At 37.3% G+C, this 27,300-nt stretch overlaps 1 protein-coding gene across 3 annotated transcripts in view; it reads left to right on the top strand.

Annotated features, from left to right (window-relative positions):
• The window catches only part of ERC1 (ELKS/RAB6-interacting/CAST family member 1), a 520,356-nt gene that overhangs the window by 418,153 nt on the left and 74,903 nt on the right, over positions 1-27,300 (top strand). For 2 of the 3 annotated variants that reach the window (XM_090273803.1, XM_090273802.1), the window contains 2 exons: positions 19,053-19,151; positions 20,624-20,690. In XM_090273803.1, the coding sequence (XP_090129929.1) occupies positions 19,053-19,151; positions 20,624-20,650 (126 nt within the window). In that variant the 3' untranslated portion in view covers positions 20,651-20,690. The remainder of the gene's footprint in view (positions 1-19,052; positions 19,152-20,623; positions 20,691-27,300) is intronic. The other variant, XM_090273801.1, reaches the window with a different exon arrangement.

The raw sequence follows: 27,300 nt of genomic DNA, 5'->3' as shown, positions 1-27,300 counted from the left end.
ACAAAGACATTATCAGAAAAGAAAACTATAGACCAGTATCCCTTATGAATATTGTTGCAAAAATCCTCAGTAAAATATTAGCATACAAAATTTAGCAGCGTAGTAAAAGGATTATTATACACTGTGCCCAAGGAATTTATTCCTGGAATACAAGGATAGTTCAACATGCAAAAACTAATCAATGTAATACCCAACATCTACAGAATGAAGGGAAGAAAACACGATCATCTCAATTGATGAATAAAAAGTATTTGGCAAAATTCAGCATCCTTTCTTGATTAAAAAAAAAACACTCAACAAAATACAAATAGAAGCAAACTACCTCCACATAATAAGAGCCATATACAAAAAAACCACAGTAAACATCATACAAGGTATGTCTGGGGAAAGTCCAGCTATTGTTAATATAATGAGAATGATTTGTGTGACATCAGTGTAACATGGCAGCCAAGGAGAGTAGACTGGAATGTGCATGTGTGAACAATGACAACTTCACTGTTACTAGTCAGTGGGTGTGGTATATGCTATTGAGTGAGCATGTGATGTGTACTGTGTGGCCATTATATTCAAAATGGCTGAGTAAGAAGAGCGATGAATCTGCATCAGATTTTGTGTAAGCTTGAACATTCCTCCGCAAAAACTATTTGGATGATTCAGAAGGCTTTCAGGGATGATGCAATGAGTGCAACACAAATAAAAATGGCACAAGTGCTTCAAAGATGGTTGAGAATCAGTTGAAAGTGATCCATGTACTTGAAGGCCTGCAATAAGCAGGACACCTGAGAATGTTGAATGTATATGGGCTGCAATCAGCAAAGATCAGTGACTGACAGTGCAGGAACTAGAAGCTGATCTGGGGATTCCAAAAACTACTCTGTCCGAGATTTTGACACAGGATCTGGACATGAAACATGTCATGGCAAAATTTGTTTCGTGGCTTCCGCTACCAGAGCAGAAGGAACATTGTGCTGCAGTTGCTAATGACTTGATTCAAATCACTACCAATGAACCAAATTTCCTCAAGGTCATAACCAGAGGTGAATTGTGGGTCTATGGCTACAATCTGGAAATGAAGGCCCAGTTGTCCCAATAGAAGTTGCCTGGTTCTTCACAAGAGAATGTGGCAAAGTTGCACCAAGATCAAGCCCACGTTAACTGTGTTCTTTGATTGGGAAGGTGTTGTCCATCATGAGTACACTCCTCCAGGCTGAACAATTAATAACGAGTACTACTTCAGTGTTCAGTTAAGAGATGCAATACAATGAAAACAGCCACAGCTATGGGCATCTGGTGATCAGCAGCTGCATCAAGTCTCCTAAAGTTTTTGGTGAACATCAAATCACCCAAGTGATTCAGCCCCTCTACAGCCCAGATTTGGCTCCCTACAACTTTTGGCTTTTCCTAAAACTAAAATTGCCTTTGAAAGGGAAGAGATATCAGACTGTCAATGAGATTCAGGAAAATATGATGGGGCAGCTGATGGCAATTCCAACATAGAATTTTGCAGAGTGGGAGAACTGTGTGATGTCTCAAAATGCCTACTTTGAAGAGGACTGGGGCATCATTATCCTATGTTCAATGTATCTTGTCTCTTCTTCAGTAAATGTCTATTTTTCATAGTACATGGCTGGATACTCCTTGGACAGACTTAATGGTGAAAGACTGAAATGAAAGCTTTCCCTCACAGATCAGGAACAAGACAAGAGTGCTGCTTTCACCACTTCTATTCAACATAGGCAAGAAAAAGAAATGAAAGACATCTAAACTGGAATGGAAGAAGTAAAATAATCTGTGATTCTAGATGATATCTTTTAACATGTAACCGCCCTAAAGCTCCACACAAGAAGCTACTAGAACTAATAAATGATTTCAGCAAAGTAGCAGGGTGCAAAGACAAAATACAAAACTCAGTCGCATTTTTCTACCAAACTAAATTATCTGAATAGGAAATTACAAAAACAACTCCACTTACAATAGCATCAAAAAGAATAAAATAGGACTTCCAGCTAAGGTGGAGGTGTAAATAAACACACTGCGTCTCCCACACAAATAAGAAGGAGTTTACAACCACTACAAAACTAAAAAAGCAAGAAAATCCAGAAAATAGAAACTACAGGGAAGTTCAGCAAAGAAACAAAGAAGAAATATTCAGCCAGAAAGGTAGGACAACTCTACTAAGACACAGGCAAATACAGAAAGCTGTCAAGATGAGGAGACAGAGAAGTACAGCCCAAAAAGGAGGTCAGATCAAGGTTCCAGTGGGAGAACTAAGTGATGAGGAACTAGCAAACCTAACAGATGAGGAAATAGTGGACCTAACAGATGCACTGTTTAAAGCACTGGTGATAAAAATGTTCAATGACCTGACAGAAAAGGTTAAACAGGACAGAGAAGAAATGAAGACTATACTAAGTGAAATGAAGGAAAATCCACACAAATCTAGCAGTGAAGCAAAGGAAACCAGGGCTTAAATCAAAGAATTGGGACATAAGGAAGAAATAAACAGTCAACCAGTACAGAAGGAGGAAACAAGAATTTTTAAAAATGAAGAGAGGCTTAGAAACCTCTGGGATAGCTTTAAACATGTCAGCATCCAAATCATAGGGGTGCCAGAAGGAGAAGAGAAAGAGCAAGAAATTGAAAAACTATGTGAAAAAATAATGAAGGAAAGCTTCCCTAATTTGGGGAAGGAAATGGACATTCAGGTCCAGGAAGCACAGAGTCCCAAAGAAGCTAGACCCAGGGAGGACCACACCAAGATACATCATAATCAAAATGCCAAAGGTTAATGATAAAGAAAGAATCTTAAAAGCAGCAAGAGAGAAGAGAATTACCTACAAAGGAGTACCTATACAACTGTCAGCTGATTTCTCAAAAGAAATTTTGCAGGCAAGAAGGGACTGGAAAGAAATATTCAAAGTGATGAGAGGCAAAAACCTACAACCACGATTACTCTATCCAGCGAAGCTGTCATTCAGAACAGAAGGGCAGAGAAAGTGCTTCCAGGACAAAGTAAAACTGAAGGAGTTCATCAGATCCAAACCACTGTTATATGAAATGTTAAAGGGACTTGTTTAGGAGAAAGATGATCAAAACTATGAACATTAAAATGAAAACTGTATCACAACAACCAACAACAAACAGAAGCTAGGGAATTGAAACAAAGGCAAACTAATCAGACAACCAGTAGGAACAGAATCATAGGTATGGGATACATGTGGAGGGGTGTCAGCTGGGTTGGGGGAGGAGGAAAGAGGAGGGAAATGGTGCAGGAATTAAGAAGCATAGTTGGAGGGTGCAGAATAAACGGGGATGTAGAGAAGAGCTTATATGCACGACCCAGGACATGGACTAGGGTGGGGGACAAGGGGAGGGAGGGGGGTCACTGGGTAGAGGGGAGCAAAGGGAAAAGAAATTGGGATAGCTGTAACAGCATAATCAATAAAACATACAAAAAAGAAAAGAATAAAATGAACAAATACTTGAACTATGAAAACTACAGAACTCAGCTGAAAGAAATTAAACAAGTCATAAGTAGATGGAAGCAGAAGGACAAATAGCATATGACTTCACTCATATGTAGAATCTAATGAACAAACTGAACTAACAAGCAAAATAGAGACAGACTCATAGAGAACAGGCTGACAGCTCTTTGGGGAAGAGGGAATTGGGGAGTAGAGGGATCAAGCAGAAAAAAGAAAAAGGACCCATGGACATGGGCAACAGGGTGGTAATTGTGGGGTGAGGGAATGGGTGGGAATGAAAGGGAGTATAAGGGGATAAATGGTAATGGGAAAAATACAATAAAAATATAAGTAAATGGAAGCACATCCCATATTCATGGATTTGTTAAATGTTGGTACTACCCAAAGTAATCTACAGAGTCAATGTAATTCCAGTTAAACCCCAATGGTGCTTTTGCAGGGGAAAAAATCCATCCCAGGTTTTTTTGTTTTTGTTTTGTTTTTTGTTTTTTGTTTTCATTTTTAATTTATTTCTTTATTTTAGTGGAATACAGTTGATTTCTGAGAAAGTGAGCACAGGAGGTTAAAAGTTTTTTAGACCATTTTTTTCTGTCATTTAAAAAAATTTTGATTGTTATTTTATTACAGTCATCACAATATTTCCCCTTTGCCCTCCTCTGCCCAGCTCACCCCCTGCTCCCACAGTCAATTCCCATACTGCTATAAAATGCACCCTAAAATTCATATGGAATGTCAGGGTACCCCAAATAGCCCAAACAGTCTTGAAAAAGAACATATCTGAACAACTTAGCCTCTCTAATTTCAAAAGGTACTACAAAGGTACAATCATCAAAACAGCGTGTTGTTGGCATAAAGACAGACATATAAACAAAAGGATTAGAATGAAGAGTCCAGAAATAGGCCCTTGCATATATGGTCAAATGATTTTGACAACGGTTGCAAGATCATTCAATGGGAAAGGACTGTTCTTTCAACAAATGGTACTGGGAAAACTGGCTATTCCCATGCAAAAGAATAAAATTGGACCTTTCTTAACACAACAGCCAAAAATCAACTCAAAATGGATCAAGGACCTAAGTGTAATATCTAAAATATAAAACTCTTAGAAGAAAACATAGTATTAAAGCTTCACAATATTGGATATGGCAGTAATTTCTTGGATATGACACCAAAGTCACAGGTAACAAATATCTATATATTTTTAGGGCAGTATAATCTCCAGTGACATAAATTAAGAATTTTAAGGGACTTCCGGCCAAGGTGGAGGCTTTGACAGACATGCTCAGTCTCCCTCTACAACTAGAGAGGAATACAACTACCTCAAAGCAAAAGATAACTAGAAATTCCAGAAAATAAAACTACACAGAAGCCCAACGTACAAAGTTATAAACCAGCGGCGCTCGTCGAGTAGGTAAGAGGAGCGAAGGTGGGCAGTGCTGTTTGTGGTGGCACCAGGGACAGCGGCAAGGAGAGCAATCCCGGCTGCAGTCGAACCCCAGCAGCTCGCGACCCCAACGCTGGGAAAAGCAGCCACCAGGACGGATCTCGGTCTCCTAGCAGAATAACTGCAGGAATCCATCTTGGACCCCCGCCCCCACACAAAGCGCCACAGCGCTGTGAAATAGGTTGCGGATCGCCACCAGTCGCTGGGCAGTGACGACAAAGGGCTGCAGCGCAGCGAAAAAGATTGCGGATCGCCACCGGTCGCTGGGTTGTGACGAGTAAACAGGCACTGCTCCCTATAGCCGGCCCAAGAAAGCAAAACGCATCTGTCAAAATGAGGCAGACAACTATAGAAATCCCGGTGGCGCAGCTCATCAGGCAACAGATGAAGAATCTGACAGATGAACAGATAAGAAACCTGTCAGAGGCTCAGTTCACGGCCATTGTTATCAGGCGGCTTACAGAATTAACAAAAGATCTGGAAAAAGATGAGAAAGAATTGAAAAACACTTGTACTGAAAAGAACAAAACCACATACGAGACAGATGGTGAGAAAATAAAATCCAGAGTTCAAATCAACAAACCAGAACAGAAGGAACAAACAGTCAACCAGTGCAGAGAGAGGAAACAGGAAGCAAGGAAAATGAGGAGAGGATCAGAAACCTCTGGGACAGTTATAAGAGATCGAACATAAGAATAATAGGATTGCCAGAGGGCGAAGAAGAACTAGAAATTGAAAAATTAAGTAAAAATATAATAAAGCAGAGCTTCCCAAACTTGGGGAAGGAAATAGACTTACAGGTCCAGGAAGCACAGAGAGTTCCAGAAAAACTGGACCCAGGGAGAACCACTCCAAGACACATTATAATCAAAATGTCAAAAGTTAAAGATAAAGAGAGAATCTTAAAAGCAGCAAGAGAGAAGAAAAGAATCATGTACAAAGGGGTCCCAATTAGACTATCAGCTGACTTCTCAAGGGAGACCCTGCAGGCAAGAAGGGACTGGCAAGAAATATTCAAAGTAATGAAAATCCAGAACCTACAACCATGAATACTCTATCCAGCGAAATTGTCATTCAGAATAGAAGGGCAGAGAAAGTGCCTCCAGGACAAAATAAAACTGAGTTCATTAGATCCAAACCACTATTATATGAGATGTTAAAGGGAGTGGTTTAGAAAAAGAAGGATCAAAACTATGAACACTAAAATGAAAACTGCATCACAAGAGCCAACAACAGAAGCTAGGGAATCGAAACAAAGGCAAACTAAGTAGGCAACGAGAGTGGAAAAAGAATTATAGGTATGGGGAACATATTGGGGGGAGGTCAGCAGGGAGGGGTAAGGGGGTAAGGGAGGGAGATGGTACAGGAATTAAGAAGCACAGTAGGAGGGAATGGAGTAGACAGGAAGAGGCTGAGAAGAACTATATGCACAACCAATGGACATGGACTTAAAGGGGGGGACAACTGGAGGGAGGGGTGCCACCGGGTGGAGGGGAGCAGAGGGAAGGGAAATTGGGACAACTGTAACAGCATAATCAATAAAACATATTAAAAAATAAAATAAAATAATTTTTAAAAATCAATAATACAATAAGTAACAACTCTATTAATATTGATTAATAAATCAATGTGTTGATAAAATTAATAATTGTTATTATCATTAATCAAAATGGAAAGGAGCTGCATTTGTGACAAAGAAGGAGTTTTTTAAACCTGAAAACAGAAAGGAAAGTCACACGTACCTACCTGAACATACTTAGAAAGTCCAGGTATTGTCATTTCTCCAGGAAGTAGAAGTTTAATTACTACCAAAATAGAACTAGTTAGACCTGAGTTTTGGTCAATTAGATGAATCCAGTTGTGGATTAACCATGGTCAAATTGCTGCAGAAACTGAGACTGAGATAGGTTTTCCTGACCTAGAAGTTTTCTAGAAGCTGCTGATATGAGATGAGGTCTCCGCTCAGATACACATGGCCCCACTTCCTAAGCTCCTCTTGATTCACTGCACCTGTCCTAGGATTGAATGGGAAGGAGATGAAAGAAGGCTGGATGGTGGAGAGAGTACCCACATGGTGGGAAGGGAGAAACTAAAGCACCTTATGACTTCCTGGCCCTACACGGAACAGCTTTGATAGCCAGTCAGCTGTTTCTCAAGTACTTAACCCTACTGGCAAGGAGAATGTTTTCAGTCCTGCTGTACCTTTAAATATAGTTGTCTTTTTTTCATTCAGTTTGAGATTTTCCTGGTTTGGGGTATGATGAGTAGTAGTTTTTTTTTGTTTGTTTGTTTGTTTTTTTACTGAAGCGTAGACATTTGGGGTATTGTATTATGCAACTCTGGATCTTATTTAAACTTTCTATTTTAACTGGTTTTCTTCGGCACACTTCAGCAAGGAAAGAGAAAGATGCTGCCTCATCACTGCCCAGTGGAGGTTGAAGTCGAGGTTTCCCACTTGGCCTCTGTTGACACCCAAGGAGTGGGCTCCCTGTTACAGCTAGGCAGAGGTGTGAGTTCATATTCACACCACATCTGCACTGGTGTATCCTTGCCTGGGAGGGGCAGGAATCTGCCATAGGCACCACAGGGCGGAGTGTGAGGGCGGCCTCCATACTGCTGTGTAGTAGTGGGAGGCCTGACTCTCCGTGGCCTCCTCTGACTGCTCCCAGGGGTGACCCACCCCTCCATCCACCCTGGCTCCGCTGGCACTGGAGGGGAGGCTTTGTTACTGCCAACTGGGTCTGACAGCCCTGTCTCCCGCCTTGGCCTCCTCTGAGAGCCTTCGCTGCAGACAGGGGAAGTGACAGTAGAAGTCTTAGCTTACCTTTGCTTCCATGGTTGGCAGTGGGGCACAGTTTTTTCTGTGGCTCTTGGAGTAGAGTGATTATTACCTAAAATTCTGCTCCCTTGCTGGGCTGCCCCTTTCCTTTCTAGACTTCTTTGGCTGGAGAACACAGGCTTTTGTTGTCTGTGGCTTGTCATGTCCAGGGTGCCAGTTTCAGCAGCTCCAGATCTGCATATAAGAGGCAAAAGGAAATCCAGGAAACACCATTTGTGTCATTCTTTGGGTCCCAATGTCCCTAAACAAGCTGCCATCTTCTCTCTACCTTCCCTATGTCTGTGCGTGGGTGGGTTTATGGTGGGGTGTAGCATTATATGTATAATGTTTAAACTTTTAAATGGTTCTTAATGGATATCTGTTTCTTATTAGAATCTACCTATGCCTGGTGCTGCTTCTTTATTTCTAGAAATCAAAGTTTCTCAAATACTTGAGTTTATCAAGTGATAAATGAGGTGTTTCAACAAGCATAAAAAATATGAAATCATTAAAGATGCTCTTCTATAACTTAAACTTTTTCTTAGGCCCAATTTTAATGAACATCAGCTTTCTTTTTCCCCTCTACACAGAAGACTAAAAGCTAATTAACTCAATTTCACACAAAAAAGAAGTAACTTGGAGAATAGAGAAGACACCAAGAGTACACTGGTCATTGTATGTCAATTTTAACAATTTAACCACATATAAAAGTCTATGCGAGCTCATACGTACAGAAACATCCTTTTTTAAGGAAGAAAGGTGGTATTGCAGAGTGTGGCCTTACGTCAGTTACTATTAGTATGAATAGTTTCCAGTAAGAATCTAAATGCTTTCCTATCCCCTGGATTTATTTAATAATACTTCCGTGTGCATGCAACTGAATGTGCAATTTATAGTTAACTTATATTTTGAGTTGGTGCCATTCTTTCCTTTTCCATACATGGACCACAATTTTATAAAAAGAAAAGATAAAATTCCCTCAAAACTTCTTTAAGAATGTTGATTTTTGTTATCTAAAGTGCTTTTTTTTTCTGTGTATGTTTAAAGTGCTTAGCATTCTTAAAGATCACCCCTCTGCCTGCTTAGCTTTTCCTCTAACAGGAGAAAAATATTTTAATAAAAAGCATTCAGTAATTTAAACCTAATTTCTGTATATTTACTAAGGAAAGTTCTTTTATTTGAAGGGAGAATATTAAACATTTCTGTTTAGCACCAAATTATTGGATTGGATACAAGTCCTTTATCATATATATGATTTGTAAATATTTCCTTCCATTTTGTGGGTTGTCTTTTGCTTTCTTAATGGTATAGTTTGCAGCATAAAGTTTTTAATTTTGATGTAGTCTAATTTACTTGGCTTTTTCTTCTACCACTTATACACTTTTGATGTCATATCTCCAAATCCTTGCCTAACTCAAGGTCATGAAAGTTTATTCCTTTGTTTTCTTATAAGTTTTATAGTTTTAGCTCTTACATTTAGGTCTATGATCCATTTTGAGTTCATTCTAGAGAATGTGAGAGAGAAACATCAATTGGTTGCCTCCTGCACGCACCCTGATTCGGGACCAAACTTGTAACCCGGTCATGTGCCCTCACCAGGAATTGGACCTGTGACCTTTCAGTCTGCAGGCCGATGCCCAATCAACTAAGCCATACTGGCAAGGGCAATTCTTTCATATGTTGCAAGATAGAGGGCTAACATCATTTTTATGCCTGTGGGTATCCATTTGTTCCCAGCACCATTTATTGAAAAGTGTTCTTTTTCCGTTACATTGTCTTGGTACCCCTGTAATGTTTGTTTCTGGACTTGCAGTTCCATTCCATTGGTGTATTTTTCTATCGCTATGCCAATATCACACTGTCTTGGTAATGGAAAAATGCAATAAAAATTAATTTAAAAGTTTTTTAAAAAGAGATTGTTCTTTCAGCATGCCCTAAGTTCAGTATCAGACAATGAATTACTTTATGTTAAAGAGGTTTATATTTTTGAAAATTATTACATAATAGGAATTATTTAAAATGTTTCTGAAGCATTCACATATTTACTTATTTGTACCCTTTTATATGTACCTTTTTATATAATATTTGAAGGAAATGAAACTGTATTTCTTAACAAATATTACACAGTTGAAAAAATAAGATAAAATCATAGGAAAATAAGAGTAACTTTATACAAGTTATATAATTTATCACACCTGACTAGTCCCCTTGAAACCTAAGTCAGTTTAAAATTTTTTTTACCAGTAGATACAGAACCTAGTTGTTTTTAGAGATAAGTTTCACCATAAAATAGCAAATAATTTCTAACTTATAATAATTGTTACAAAAATACAATAAAAGAAAGTTCTCTGACTCATTTCATGAGTTTAGCATAACTTTAATGCTAAAACTGGAGACAATATAAAAAAATCTGAGGCTCATATTGTCTACAGATGAAGATGCAAAAATTGTAAATGAAATATTAGCAATTTCAGCAATATGTAGAAGTACACTATTACTAAGTACAGTCTATCTTAATTTAGAGATGGTTTAACATTTAGAATTAAAGTGAGGGAGAAAAGTAGGATAATGTAATCTCAATAAATTACAAAAAAAAAAAAAAAAAAAAAGCCTTGAGAAAATGAGGCTGTAATGGGAGGATGTAGCCAGATAGGAAAGGGTCTTGATATGTTGTTCATTGTGGTGGCTGCCTGCTGTCAGTGGATTTTTTTAAGGAAGGATAGTGTCGAGATCAAATTTTCTACTGGAAGATAACTGTAATAACAATTTAGAGAAGTAATAAAATAGTAAACCAGTGGTAATGCAGGTGAAACAGTGCAGTTACTTATAAGGGAAATACAAGAGTGGGCAAAAGTAGGTTAATAATAATACAAGAATAAACTTTGTACTCACAACTGTAACCCTACTTTTTTTTTTTTTTTTCAGATTTAATGTGTTTTATTGATTAAATTATTACATTTGTGCCAATTTCCCTTCCCTCTGCTCCCCTCCACCCGGTGGCCCCCCTCCCTCCAGTTGTCCCCCCCTTTTAGATTATGTCCATTAGTTGTGCATACAGTTCCTCCCAACCTCTCTCCGTCTATTCCATTCCCTCCTACCTTGATCCCCAATTCCTATATCATCTCCCTCCCTTTCCCCATTCCCCCTCCCTGTTGACCTCCCCCCGATATGCTTCCCGTACCCACAGTTCCTCTTCCCCTCTCGTTGCCTATTTAGTTTGCCTTTGTTTCATCTCCCTAGCTTCTGTTTTTTTTTTTAAACCAGTCCCTTTAACATCTCATATAACAGTGGTTTGGATCTAATGAACTCTTTCAGTTTTATTTTGTCCTGGAAACACTTTCTCTGTCCTTCTATTCTGAATGACAATTTCGCTGGATAGAGTATTCGTGGTTGTAGGTTTTGGATTTTCATTACTTTGAATATTTCTTGCCAGTCCCTTCTTGCCTGTAGGGTTTCCCTTGAGAAGTCAGCTGATAGTCTAATTGGGACCCCTTTGTACATAATTCTTTTCTTCTCTCTTGCTGCTTTTAAGATTCTCTCTTTATCTTTAATTTTTGACATTTTGATTATAATGTGTCTTGGAGTGGTTCTCCCTGGGTCCAGTCTCTTGGGAACTCTCCTTGCTTCCTGGACCTGCAGGTCTATTCCCTTCCCCAAGTCTGGGAAGTTCTCCTTTATTATATTTTCACTCAGTTTTTCAAGTTCTAGTTCATCTTCCTCATTCTCTGGCAAACCAATGATTCTTATGTTGGGCCTTTTATAGCTGTCCCAGAGGTTTCTGATCCTTTCATTGTTGCTTCCCATTTCCTCTCGCTGCATTGGTTGACTGCTTGTTCCTTCTCCATATTCCAGTTTGTTGAAATGAACTCTGGATTTTATTTCCTTTCCTTCTGTCTCGTATGCTGTTTTGTTCCTTTCGTTATGAAAGTTTTTCGCTTCTTTCATATCTTTTTCCTGCTCTTTTGTGAATTCTGTAAGCCACCTGATAACAGTGGCCCAGAACTGAGCCTCTGACAGGTTTCTTATCTGTTCATCTGTCAGGTTCTCTATCTGCTGTCTGGTGAGCTGTGTCACCGGGATTTCTATAGTTGTGTGCCTCATTTTGACAGATGCGTTTTGTTTTCTTGGGCCGGCTGTCGGGGGCAGTGCCTGTGTACGCGTCACAAATCAGCGACCGGCCGGCGCCTGCCTGTCCGCGACCTATTTCGCAGCCCTGTGGTGCTTTCTTTGGGGGCGGGGGTCCAAGATGGATTCACACAGTTATTCAGCTAGGAGACCGGGATCCGTCCTCCCGCCCCCCTGGGCCTCACTGTTCAAGGCGATGCGGCGGCCGCTCTCCCCAGCGCCGGGGTCGCGCATCGCCAGGGGCTTGGCTGCCGGGACTCCTCGCCGCCCTGCCGCCCCGCCGCTCCGGGTGCGACCGCAAACAGCGCTGCCCTCTTTAACTCTTACCTGCCCAAATGGCACCGCTGGTTTATAACTTCATATGTTGGACTTCCGTGTAGTTTTATTTTCTGGAATTTCTAGTTATCCTTTGTTTTGAAGTAGTTGTATTCCTCTATAGTTGTAGAGGGAGACCTAGCGTGTCCGTCTAAGCCTCCATCTTGGCCGGAAGTCTCTGTAACCCTACTTTGTTCACCCTGTATTTGGAAATAGACTCAGTAGGACTCTGAGGCTTAATAGGGTGTAGACATTAATGGAAAAGGAGAAGTCCAAGAATGATTCTGAGATTTTTAGATTGAGCAACTCAGTGAAAAATGACTACGTTTATGGAGTTAAGAAATACCAGGTGGACCCTACTTCATTTCTAGCCCTAAACCTCATGGTAACCTTAACCCTAACTCTAAATCTAACCCTGTACCTAATTTCTCCATTGCCCTAACCCTAAACTTAACAGTAACCTAACCTAACCTTAACCCTAACATTAACCTTCACCCTACACCTAACCACAACACTAGCCCTAACCAAAAACCTGATACCTAACTTCAAACCTGTGAACCTGTGCCTACTTCAACCTTAACCCTAACTGTAAACCTGTACCTACCTCAGCCTTAACCCCATCCTTAATCCTAACCCTGTACCTAAAAACAAACAAATAAAAATACCCAAACAGATAGAGACTTATACCTGGAATGGGAAGAAGACCTGGGGAAGGAAAAGGGTGCTCACAGTGCTCCCTGTGTGGTTATTATTTGACATATGCTGTCCTCTGTGTATGTCTTCATTACGAAGATGTGACACTGATATAAAGAAACAAGTGAAGGAAATAATAGAACAGTTTGGAAGAATGCCTTCTTATTCATAAGGAGCCTCACAAACTACCTCTATCATATTCCTGTTCGTCACAGTATAATAATTTTAACAGTGATTTAATCTGATGTCACTCTAGGTCTCTATTGAAGGATTAAGAAATCTTTTATAGACAGTAAACAGAGCCTACAACTATAATTCTTAGATGTTTTACCAATAATGAAAATATAATGTGCGCTTATGTCATTATTTCCATAAGCTTCAGAAATGCTACAATACAAATGCTACATTTGAATATATTTGACCTTTCCATATCAAATAGAAATGATTTTTTCTAACAGCTATATACATTTTTAATACCATCATTGTTCATTGTTTTTTATTTAAATCAATTAAAAGTCCACTAGACATATGGATGTTCTTAGATTTGCACTCCCCTTTTTTTCTGTGAAACCAGGTGTGTATCTTAAGGACCTGGACTTTATAACAACTCCAGCTGTATGACCAAACAAATTTAGGTTCTTTACATTAGGGAAAAACTGTTATTTGGAGGAATGGTGATATATAACATAATTATATTTAGTTTTAACAATTTGTTGGTTTCTCATATGTACAAGATTATTCTTTATAGCACTGTTTGTTAATAGCAATATATTAGAATTAACCTAAATGTACATCAGCAAAGAGAATGAGGCAGCCATTTATTTACTGATATGGAAGATGGTTCAAGATGTAGTTAGGTGGAAAAATAGCACAAAATAGTGAATAGAGTATGCTACCATTTATTGGCAGGAAAAGTGTATGTGTGCATGTGTATGCATTAGGAATACATGCAAGAAAGCGGTAACTGTGGTAAGCCGCTTATAGAGGAACTGTCAGGATTAGGAAGTAGACTTACTTTTACTGTTATAAACTCTTACACTATGTAAATGTTCAAAAATGCTCAAAGTAATAAAAACGTTTTTAAAAATAGCATAGCAATTGTGGGGAAAATTGGTCAGCTTTGGGTTGCTCCCGCTGAGATTCTTTATAATGTGGTCATAGAAAGTGTTTGCAGGATAATAAGTTTCATGATTTCATCAGTAAACTAAAAGTACTAATCAGGACCAAAATTAAACTATCAAGCTGATTTATTTAAAAATCAAAACAAAATCAGTAGAAGACACACTTTCCTATTATAGATGTTCCACCCCAGCTGAGATGACGAGGTGAGATGTAAAGGTAACCTCACCGTGACAGCTGCGGGGCTCGATTCAGCCCAGTTATTTCTTCTAATCCTGGTGCTGTCCCCTTCCTGCTGCGCTGCTTCTCCGCTTTTCCTGAGCTCCTCCCAAGGCTTCCATTGTCTAACCAATGGAAGAGGAACTTCCCACGCTAGAAAGGAAGTCTTCCGTCAATATGTATAAAGTAACAAACACAAGAAACAACTCAAGAATAGCTACTGGCTAAGTTTTATTGTTGCAATTTTGTTAAATTTATAACTAACACAATCTAACTCACCTCACTAAAACTGATAAGGATATGCTTTTTCTCATTTTGTATTTCATATACCAATATAACAAATTAAAGTTTAATTAAAATTCACTATAAGAAAGTTATTTTCAAGGTTTAACAAATCTATGTGGATATAATCTTAGTACTTGCTTAAATAATATCATAATTGGGATTAATTAAAATTAGTAAGGTTAAATGTATTTATGACGTGTTTTCTAAAATATCTCAGAGTATTCCTAAGTAAATTTCTTTTTCTAAATTTTTTATTGTATTTTTGTCATTACCATGCAGTCTCCCTGTGCTCCCCTCCCTGCCACAATCACCGCACTGTTGTCCCTGTCCACGAGCCCTTTCTCCTGTTTGCTCACCCCCCACCCCCTAACCTCCCCCTGCCTTAGCTGTCAGCCTGTTCTCTGAGACTGCCCCCATTTTCCTTGTTAGTTCAGTTGTTCACTAGATTCCACATATGACTGAAATCATATATTTGTCTTTCTCTGACTAGCTGATTTCACTTAGCATAATGTTCTCTTAAGTCCATCCATGCTGTTGCAAAGGGTAAAATTTTCTTCCTTTCTATGGCCGAGTAGAATTCCATTGTGTAAATGTCCCATAGTTGTTTTATCCACTCATCTATTCATGTGTACTTGGGCTGCTTCCATATCTTGGCGATTGTAAATAACGCTGCAGTGAACATAGGGATGCTTATGTTCTTTCAAATTAGTGTTTTGGGTTCCTTTGAATATATTCCCAGAAGTAGGATCACTGGGTCAGAAGGCAGATCCATTTTTAGTTTTTTTTTGAGATATCTCCACACTGCTTTCCACAGTGGCACAAATCTGCATTCCTACCATATAATTATTTCTAAAACTTATTTAGCAAAGTTAATAGCACTATCACAAACCAAAAAGCAAAGATTAATGAACAACTAGATAGCTCTGATCAGAATTCAAACCTTTTCTTTTAATACTAACGTACTGTTTTTTAGCTTAATTAAGAATTTTTCTGTGAAATACAGTTTCTGTAACACCTTGTTCGGGCATCAACATCTTAGCCTTAGAAGAAAAGGTGAACAGAATAAACAATGAACTCCTCTTCTTTGGAAGGATTTGTACACCTATATACATAGATATGCATTTACAGCTAAAGAAGTGTATTTCAGCAAGTTCTTCCTTTTCTTTTTTTAATATTTATTTTTTTATGTCATTGGAACAGATTCAGCTCTCTGCACATGTACATGGCATGGTTCAAGAGAGAAAATATTTGGATATAAAATACCTTTCATGTCAGTAAAGCATGAAGGACTTATTTCTTTTGCTTGTTTTGTTGGCCTTATCTTAAAAAGAGCATAATACAAGAGCTTCTTAAGAGCACAGAGTCATTTCTGTAATCTGTATAATACCTAATGCTCTGTGAGTCATCAGATATTTAGTGTTCAACCCTGATGACGATGCAGAGAACAAGCTTCACACACCATTTCTGAACACTAGGCCTGGGAACACTGAACTTTGATAATCTTTGTGTCTTTTCAAAATGGAGATGTTCTTATGATTATTTCTTCATTCTCTTACATGAGCGGTCTTTCATCTTATCTGTCTCATATGAACAGTTCCTTTGGGAGGCTTTCACACTCATTCCTGAGAAATAACTTGAAATGTATTCTGCCTTGAAGGGGAATTTGTGTGCTTTATTAGTTCTTAAGTTTTTTTGACTTACCAAAGTTATCAGGTATTAAAGATTAAGTGCATTATGTTCTAGGAAAATAACTAGACAAGTACACTGTCACTGTACATTCTTATCAAAGTTGACATGGAAAAGTTCCCTAACCAGATGAATGACATGCAGATGTTTTGCTTACTTTCTGGTTACAGTACTTTGCCCTTTCTTTTCTCATTCCTCCTTTTCCAAGAGCTACTTTGTAGAAGACTTTCCATATGTCACCCAATACGTAAGAAAACTTATCCTGCATATTTTCAAGGTCACTGTAAGTTATCTTAGACAAATTTGTTATCGCAGATAATTTTTGATACATATTTTCTTTGCTTTCACTTTATAGTAGAGGGAGGAATATATGAAGAACTAAATGCTTAACACTATGAGACTCATTAAACATCCATTCAATTGAATCATGTACAACCAGTTTAAATTAGATTGTGGAATAATATTTAGTGACAATCAATATATATTGCTGTTTGATTTTATGTATGGTGTATCCTACATTTTCTGAATTGCTTGCACTGCAAAGTGAATTTTCTAAAATGTTATATGAGTGCATATATATAAGATTTTTATATATAAATGTTATATATATATAAAATGTTAATTGTAATTTATAAAATATATGAGGGGGGGGCAAATAAAAAACCACAATTCCCCTGCTAGGTGAGTGTCTTAGGAACCCATCTGTATCAGTGTACCAGCTGGTGATGTGAGAGGCTGCATTCGGCTTCAGTGAATTTTTTTTTTGGAAGACTCAATGCGTTTGCCCATTTCATGATGGGTGATTTATGAATGTACTTGCCCACACTGTGCTGTTTTCAGCAGTTTTTGACCAAAATGGCATAACCCTTTTGCCCTACCCTCCCTATCCACTCAATCTTGCCCCAAGCAACTTTTTTGTCTGTTTGTTTCCTCGGGTAAAAAAAGTCCTCAAAGGGAAATATTTTGCCAATGTGGAAGAGATGAAACAAAAAATGGCAGAAGCACTTAAAGGCATCAAAATCAACAAGTTCAAAAACTTTTGAGCAGTGAAAAAAAGTGTCTTGATAGATGTATTGCATCAGATGGAGAGTACTTTGAAGGTGACTGAAGTTTAAACACATTAATATGTAATTTTTTATAAATGAATTCCAGGACTTTTTGGGGTCCTCCATATATATATATTTTATGTACTCAGGGCTTAAGTTTACCAATCACATAGAAATCACCAATTCAGGCCTCCTTTTTGGTAAACATTGAGAAGAGAAAGTAATGGTAATAATTCTCTTCTAGTCTATGGTTGAAGAAGAGGATTTCAGAATCTTGACTTATTTTCACAACCTCAATTATTTGTTTATGGTTTGAAGAAAAGATATTGAATGTTATATATGTAGCTTCTGTCTAATTGTAACCAAGTACAAGTCCAGCTGCCTGCCACTTCAAAAGCCAATACTCAAGAGGCATGCTTTGATGTAATGCAGCGTGGTTTATTCAGGTGCTGGCAACCTGGAAGATGGGGTACTCTTGTCTCAAAGCCCATCTCCCTGGGAAGATGGGAGACTCATATCTCAAAGCCCATCTCCAGACTTCATTAGAGGCAGAGTTTTTCATAAGGACAGAAAGGGAAACAGAACAAAGAGATCAAGGGAAGGGGTTGAAAATTTCTCTATGTCGAGACCAGCACAGTGCCTACCAATAAGGCAAGTGATGCTCCAGTGTGCATCATCCTGATTTAGTCATCCTGGCTTCACATCATCCTGGCTTTAAGTTTGGCTGTCAGCAAATCTCCCAGAGCTCAGATGCCTAAAGGTTAGAGTTTGTATACTGTATTTTGAAGTTAGTTCCTAGAATTCTTATACCAACATGCTGTCCATCTGTAAGCTACATGTTAGAGTCAGTACTTACAGAAACAACGTCAAAAGAATGGTAGGGTGGGTTACAGTTGCGCACTGCTACAGTTCCCCACTGTTACCTGATCACATTACTGGACTTTATTGTAATAGTTTTTCAATTGATTGTCTAAGATTTTCTAGGTATATAAGCATTTCATTTATGTATAATAATTTTTCCCTAATATTTATTGTCTGTATGTTATATAACTTCCCCCCAAATGGAATAGTTTGTTTAAAAGCATTAGTAGCTCTTACAGTAGCCTGGAAAGATGAGTTTGTATATTATCATGAAGTGAAAAAATAGTTAAAGAGTCTTATCCTATGTATAATATAATCCAGTCTTTATTTTTTAAAAATAAAAACAAGCACTGCTTAAAGTACTTATTTTGATAATATCATCCTCCCCCCCTAAATTTCTGTACCAATTAGGTGACTATCTTAGTTTGCTCAGGCTGCCACAACAAAATACCACACAGTTGGTGGCTTATACAACAGAACTTTATTTTTTCACCATTCTGGAGGCTGGGAAGTCCAAGATCATGGTGCCAGCTGATTCATTTCCTGATGAGAGCTCTCTTCCCGGCTTGGAGAAGCCGCCTTCTTGCTATGTCCTCACATGGCAGAGAGAAAAAGGAGGGGGGATATCTCTCCTCTTCTTACAAGGCCACAGTCCTATCCTATTAGGAACTGCCCCCCCCCCCAGTGATGTCATTTAACCTTAAATACCTCCTAAAGACTATCTCTATATACAGTCCCATTGGGGGACAGGGCTCCAAAATGAATTTTGGGGTGATACAATTCACTCCATAACTGTACCTAAACTTTTTTCCCCCCAGTATCCTCAGAAATCCTGTTTATTTTATTTCAGACAGGATTAGTTTTATCCTTTCTTATGACATTCTTAAGGCACTTGTTGCTTAATAGTGTCAAAGAATTTTAACCTAAATTTAACCTTATGAATCATTTGCTCTTAGACGCAAAATCGAATGAAGCTAATGGCGGACAACTATGAGGATGACCACTTCAAATCTTCCCATTCCAATCAAAGCAATCATAAACCCTCCCCAGACCAGGTAAGTCTGCTGTTGCATGTTTTATTAACAACCATATGCTTTTATTTTGATGTATTTTGTACTGTCATGCTACAGATTCTTGAGTATAAGTTAGAAAAATAAAAATAATCAGTTTCTGAAAATTCCTTCACATAGTTTAAAACACAAATTCAGTTTCAGTACAGGAAGCTGGTGGGTTATTCTGAATGTTTTAAGGAGAGATATTCAAAGGCTTTGAGGACAATAAAGAATCGTTGAATTGGGTTGAGAAAAAATCTTAATCTTTTCAGAGACACATACTAATTTCTAACTGTCCTGCTTTTCTTAGTAAAGAAATATTGCCTTATTAGAAACATAAGAGTTTTGTGAGCTCAGTGAGGCAGAACTCAGTGTAAAGGCAACTATTCTGTAACGGCAGATTTTAAAGTCTCTGCTCTTCCACCTTTTAAACATGAAAATTAAAACATAGTTTCTTTACTCCATTTCCTTGGTGGATCCCTCCAGTATATGTCATTCTCCAGGAAAATTGTTGCCTTCAACCTCTCCTCAATGCAAAAGAGGCAATGATGAGTCTGAAGGGAACCATATACAACTGTAGTTTTTTGAAAGAAGGAAACTCTCCCAAGATCTTGAAAATGATGGATGGGAGAGAGTGGTGAACAGATTACCTCATATCCCATTGCCAAAAATCAGATTTCAACATCTCCATCACACTCAATCTTAAAATGTATAGCTGAGGGGGAGAAATAATAGTTAAATAATTACATCCATATGATCAAAAAGTCAAGGGAAACTCCCCCACTAAACATCTCCACTAAATGATAGCCATAGTGTTGGGAGAAGAACTATTACAGACGAAAACAGCAATAATATCCAAATTGCAATTTTTTTTCTAACATTCAGAAGGTATAGCCATAGTATGATGACCTTTACTGAAGCAGTTGAGGCAAGCCTTATATTTTTGGTAAGCCAGTCTTTAATGTATGCAAGATAGAGATCTATCTGCGTGGGGTCAGCAGTCTTTTTTCTTCCAAGAAGTCATTTAGCTTTCTCCACTTGCTTCTAGATCCCCGGGATTAAATTTATGCCCATGTTTACAATATGAGTATTAGACCTTTTCCTTGAAACAGGTTTTGATAATAAATACAAGAAGTTGGATGCCTGGTATTAGTGGGAGGTAAACAGAAGTGGAGAAAGATTAAAGAAAAAGCAAGTAATGAAGAAAGGTCTCCAACTTGATCATTTTGCCCAGCTAAGCCCTGGGATAGAGAAAGCATCTTGGAAAGGTAGGAAGCATAGAACTGTAATGACAAACTAATTACTAATTTTGGTAAGTTTAGGGAATTAGAATCTAATATAAAAAGAGTCAAGAAATTAGAGACCATTTTCTCCTACTACTTATGCTTATGTCTTTGTTTTAAATACTAACCAACTCTTTTTCATTCCCATGCTGCTCTGGGGCACTGTTCCCTTTGTCATCTCCCTCCCCGTAGGATGAGGAGGAGGGTATATGGGCATAGCCAATCAGATGATCTTAGTTCAGCCATTTTGTTCAGAACGGTGAGAAACAGCTTTCCTTAACTATAGAAATGTTTTTTTGTTTGTTTGCTTTTTTTTTTTTTTTTTTTACACAATCATTCTCACATGTTGTTTTTCTGTAATTCATAAAATCTTTTGGTATGCTGTCTGGTGTCTCGTTTTCACATGATTCCTGTGTCTTGCTGTGCTTCTGACATAGTGGGGTTTGGATTTTGTGGCTTTTTTTTCTCATTGTGTGTTAATAGTCACTTTTATAATTTTTAAATATATTTTGGGAGAACTTCCAGGGCATATAATTAAATTTCTCCTGTTGTGATTTTATAAATAAAGTATCATTATCTACTGTGATTTTACAGTTTCCTGGTAAGATTTATAGAGACTTGTATCAAATTGACCAAGTACTCTGCCAGTAGATTTGGGCTGTACTTTTTATGGTAATTAAATATAAATACGTAGTCTTTTCTTTTTTTTTTTTTAAAGCAACCTGCACTGTGAACTAAAACCTTTGTTTCTATTTATAGAAGAATGCTCTGAATTCTCAGGGTCAGAAATTCTTAGAGTGCCTACTAAGGATATCCCCTAGGGCTTCGACATCACTCTCAAACTGTCCTCAAAAATGAAGAGGATTAAATAAAGGCTTTTTACAAAGTCAGTCTAAAGAGCTCTTTCCCTGTCTATTATGGATTGCTGCTCTGTTAAACAGTTGCCAGGACACTGTCTAATTCTCCTTTCTGGGCCAAATGGCTGGAAAACATAGTCCACCTTTGGCAATATCATCCTTTGATCAGATGCCCTGGAGGTTTGACTAAGGAAATCCTTTTCTTAGAAAAAAATAATAATTATGATTAATAAGTTCACACATATTGGTACCCTTGCACTCCCTGGATTCTCACTCTTTTCAAGTCAGTTCTCCTTGAAAAGTCTGTGTTTTGGTGTTATACTTCTTAAAATGATGGGACTTGTGTAGACCTTGCACTAGCAAACACAGCCAAGAAGGATGATGAGGTAAGTTGTAGAAGGGGTATATACTGTGAAGATGGGAAGCTTTCCAAATGACTTTATTCTGATGGTGTGAAAGAAGGTGAAATACACAGTACCAATCAGAAAGTTCTCTGGGTCAGAGTGTTGCATGCCAGACAGAGCTAAAGCTGAGAGCATCGGTGTGCTAATTCTCTTTACTCGTTTTGCATCCTTTAGTGATAGGTATTTGTCGTCATGAAGCATGTGGGGCCAAGCAGTGGCTGAATGTAGTTCACCAGGCTCCTCTTGTAAATGAACCTGCCTGGTCTAGTTTAGCAGAACATATAAACTTCGCAGCATGCCTTAGCATGAAGCACCTCCCCCACATGCATAAACATGAACAGGATTACATTTTAGTTGCACATGGTCCATCTCGGTGAGCATACAGTATGCTCTTGAAGGGAATGGTATTCTTTAGTTATTGCCTAGTGTTCTATAAATATCAGTAAGGTCCAGATGCTTGATAGAGTTTTAGCTCTCCCATCACTTTACTAAAAAAACATTTTGTGATTGGGGTGGAGGGGTCCAGCCTGTTAATTGCTGAGAAAGGAGTGATAAATCTTCAAGTATAGTTGAAATTTTTCTGCTTATTTTGAATTCTGTCAATTTTTGTGTGTGTGTGTGTGTGTGTGTATTTTTAAGCTCTGTTATTTGCATACCCATTTACAATTATTTGTGTACTCCTGATAAACTGACCTCCTCTTTGTTATGAAGTATCCGTCTATTTCTGGGAATATTATTTGTCTGGAGATCTACTTTATTAGTCTTACATCACAAGGAGCAGTATAAAATGACAGTAAAGGTCACTTTAAGTGTTCTCTGGCAAGTAATAGGCATTCAATGAATACTTACTGAATATTGACTTTCTAGTATTTTAGGAGTGGCAAATTGCCAGATAATATGATTGTTTCCTTTATATATAAAAATATGTGTTTCTTTTCAATACTCTTATTTTAGAAGTCTCATAGAGGATGATATGCTATGGGTAAAAAAATACTTTAGGAAATTAGTTACCTCCCAGATTAACTGTACATGTCCTAGCCTTCTCATATTTAATATTGAAGGAACAACAAGAACAACCTTACAATGACATAGTGAGTAGGCACTCTAGGTTAGATATGAAGAAAAAATACTAATCTGATTGTGCATACAATGTAAGGTGGTTTTAATAGAGAAGTAATAGAAGAATTAAAGTAGGTCATAAAGGACAACTTTATAAATGCATGTCTTTAATTAACTTTGGCTACATTTAAACTAATCTCCTGATATTTATTTAAACTAAAGTTCTTTCTCTACAAAGCACCACCCCATGCCCCCATTTTATTCAGAGATAACTGACATAACATTGTATTAGCTTTAAGTATACAATGTAATTTTTGATATATTGTATATATTGCCAAATGATTGCCACAATAAGTTAACATCCATCACCTCACATAGTGACAATTTTTTCTTATGATAAGAACTTTCAAGATCTACTCTGTAAGCAACTTTCAAATATATAATACAGTATTGTTCACTGTAGTTATATCTCCAGGACTCAATTTACCTTATAACTGGGAATTTGCACCTTTTGTCCCCTTCACCCCTCTCAACAGCCTCTGACTTTGGCAACCATCAATCTGTTCTCCGTATCTGTGAATTCAGTTTTTTCGATTCCACATATAAATGAGATCATTCAGTATTAGTCTTTCTCTGTCTCACTTACTTCACTAGGCTTAATACCCTCAAGGTTTCTCCATGCTGTCACAAATGGCAGAATTCACTTCATTTTTATGGCTATTAATATTCCATTGTATATAAATACATTTTCTTACCTGTTTATCCATCAGTGGATGTGTAAGTTGTTTTTATGTCTTGGCTATTATAAATAATGCTGTAGTGAACATAGAAATGCAGATATCTTTTTGAGATAGTGATTTTATTTCCTTTCAATATATACCTAAAAGTGGAATTACTGGATCATTTGGTAGTTCTATATTTAATTTTTGGACTAATCTTCTTCTATAGTGGCTGCATCGGTTTACATTTCTATGAATAGTGCACAGAGGTTCCCTTTTCTTCATCCTCAGCAACACTATCTCTTTTCTTTTTGATAATAACCATTACCAACACCCTTTTACAGTATAAAGTATGACAATTCTGTTATGCTCTCCTTTTTATTATTATTCAGTTTATTTAAGTTAAAGACAAGAACAGTTCATCCACTTCTTCCACCTGCCATTCCTGCCTCTGACAACCACCAATCTGTTCTCTTTATCTATGAGTTTGTTTTTTGTTGTTGTTGTTACTTTTGGGAGGATTTTTTGTTTGTTTGGGTTCTTTTTTTAATCCTTACTTGAGGACATGCTTATTGATTGTAGAGAGAGGGGAAGAGGGGAAGGAAGAGAGGGAAAGAAACATCGATGTGAGAGAGAAACATCGATTGATTGCCTCTCATACACACCCAGAATGGGGATCGAACCCACAACCTTTGCTTAAAAAAAATTTTTACTTATTTATTTGTTTTGTTTTGTTTATTTATTTATTCATTTTTAGAGAGAGGGGAAAGGAGAAAGAGAGGGAGAGAAACATCACTGTGTGGTTGCCTCTCACTCGTGCCCCTAACTGGGGACCTGACGTGCAACCTAGTCATATGCCCTAACTGGGAATCGAACCAGCGACAGTTGGCTCGCAGGCCGACGCTCCCACAGCCTTTTTGGTGTATGGGACGATTCTGAGCCAGCAAGCCAGGGCTCAGAGATCATATGGTATTTGTCTTTCTCTCTCTGACTTATTTAGCTTAGCATAATGTCCTCAAGGTCCATTTATGTTGTCACAAATAGCAATATTTCATTTTTTATGACTGAATAATATTCCATTATATGTATCAGAATTTCTTTAGCCATTCATCCATCAAATGGACACTTAGGTTGTTTCCATGGCTATTTTAAATAATGCTGCAATGAACATGTGGGTGCATATATCTTTTTGATTTTGTGTTTTCATTTTCTGCAGATAAATACAAGTGGAATTCCTGGATCGTAGGGTAGTTCTAATTTTTTTTAAGGAACCTCTATACTGATTTCTATAGGGACTGCCCCAGTGTACATTTCCACCAACAGTGGAATTTTCTCCACATCCTCTCCAGCATTTATTTCTTGTCTTCTTGATAATAACCATTCTTACAGGTATAAGGCGATACCTCATTGTGGTTTTGATTTGCATTTGCCTGATAATTAGTAATATAGAGCATATTTTCATATGCCTATTGGCCATCTGATGTCTTCTGTGGAAAAATGTCTATTCAGATCTTCTGCCTATTTTTAAATCAGGGAGTTTGGTTTTTTGGCCTGTTGAACTGTATGGTTTTTTAATGTATTTTGGATATAAACCCTTATCATATATATGATTTGAAAATATTTTCTCCCATTTGGTAGGTTACATTTTCATTTTGTTGATGGTTTCCTTTGCTGTGCAAAAGCTTTTTAGCTTAACGTAGACCTGTTAGTTTTTGCTTTTGTTGCCTTTGTTTTTAATGTCAAGTTCAAAAATTTTTTGCCAAAAACTATGTCAAAGAGCTTACCACCCATGTTTTTTTTTTCTAGGAATTTTAAGATTTCATGTCTTACATTCAAGTCTTTAATCCATTTTAAATTAATTTTTTGTGTATGGCATAAGATAGTGGTCCAGTTTCATTCTTTTGCATGTGGCCGTCCAGTTTTTCCAACACCATTTATTGAAGAGACTTTTCTTTCCACATCCTATATTCTTGGCTTCTTTGTCATAAATTAATTGCCCACATACATGTCTGTTTATTTCTGGCCTCCCTATTCTGTTTCTCTTTGTGTCTGCTTTTATGCCAGTACCATATTGTTTTACTTACTAAAGCTTTATAATATATTGGGTTGGCCAAGAAGTTCATTTGGTTTTCTCCTTAAGATGTCTCTAGTAGTGCTTAGTTGTCTTTAACTTCATTCAAAACAATTTTGTTAGATTGTATTGTGAGAGCTGTCACATCAGTGTGCACTTAAAAACAACTTATCAAAATTGGTGAATTTTTGTGTAGCCATTTTAATATTGAAAATGAAAAAATATTCAATATTTTTAGCATATTATGCTTTATATTTTCAAGAAAGGTAAAAACGCAACTGGAACAAAAGATTTATGCAGTGTATGAAGAAGGTGCTGTGACTGATCAAACATGTCAAATGTAGTTTGCCAAAAAAAAAAAAAAGTGGTTTATGAAGTTTTGTACTGGAGATTTCTTGCTGAACAATGCCCTATGATTGGGTAGACCAGTTGAAGTTGACAGTGATCAAGTGGAGACATTAATTGAGAAAATCAATGTTATACCATGCGGGAGATAGCCAACATACTCAAAATAACCAAATCAATAAAATTATTGGTGAAAATGAAAAATATGTGTTTTATTAAACAGAAAAACTAAATGGACTTTTTGGCCAACCCAATAGTTTAAAATCAGTGAGTGTGATGCCGCTGGATCAGTTCTTTTTCAAGATTGCTTTGGCTATTTGGGGTCTTTTATGGCTCCATACAAATTGTAGGGGGGGGTTCTTTGTTCTATTTCTGTGAAAAATGCCATTAGAATTTTGATAGGGATGGCATTTGATCTGTAGATTGCTCTAGGTAGTATGGACATTTTAACAATTTAATTTTTTCAGTCTGTGAACATAAAATATCTTTGTATTTTATGTGTTTTTCAATTTCTTTTATTAATGACTTGGTTAAATGTTTTTCTAGGTATTTTATTCCTTTCTGTGTAATTTTAAATGGAATTATTTTCTTAATTTGTTTCTGATAGTTCATTATTAGTGTACAGAAATGCAACAGATTTTTGTGTATTGATTTTGTATTCTGCAACATTATTGAATTTGCTTATTCTAACAGTTTTTTGATGGAGTCTTTCAGGTTTTTTATATATATTATGTCAGCTGCAAATATAACATTTTTACTTCTTCCTTTCCGATTTGGATGCCTTTTATTTATTTTTCTTGCCTAATTGCTCTTACTAGGCTAGTATTATGTTGAATAAAAGTGGCAAGAATGGGCATCCTTGTCTTGTTCTTGATCTTAGCTGGAAAAACATTCAGCTTTCCACAGTTGTTAGCTGTGGGCTTGTCACATATGGCCTTTAGTATGTTAAGGTTATGCCCTCTATACCGACTTTGTTGAGAGATTTTATCATAAATGGATGTTGAATTTTGTCAATTTTTTTTCTACATATATGGAGATGCTCATATATAGTTTTATCCTTTTTTTTTATAATGTGGTATATCACACTGATTGATTTGCAGGTGTTAAACCATCTTTGCATCCCTGGAGTAAATTATTCTTGATCATGGTGTATGATCCTTTTACTGTATTGTTGAATATGGTTTGCTAATATTTTGGTGACAAATTTTGCATGTATGTTTATCAAGGATATTGGCCTGTAATTTTCTTGTATGGTTTTTGTATCAGGGTAATGCTCGCCTTGTCAAATGATTTGGAAGCATTCCCTTCTCACCTGTTTTTTGTGAGAGTTTGAGAACGATTGGTATTACTTCTTCTCTGAGTGTTTGGTAAAAATCCATCAGTGATACCTTCCAGATCTGAACTTTTGTTTGTT

This window comes from Furipterus horrens, unplaced genomic scaffold (genome assembly GCF_987537825.1).
Source record: "Furipterus horrens unplaced genomic scaffold, mFurHor1.1.pri manual_scaffold_4, whole genome shotgun sequence".
NCBI lineage: Eukaryota > Metazoa > Chordata > Mammalia > Chiroptera > Furipteridae > Furipterus > Furipterus horrens.
This window is presented reverse-complemented; position numbering and strand designations above follow the sequence as displayed.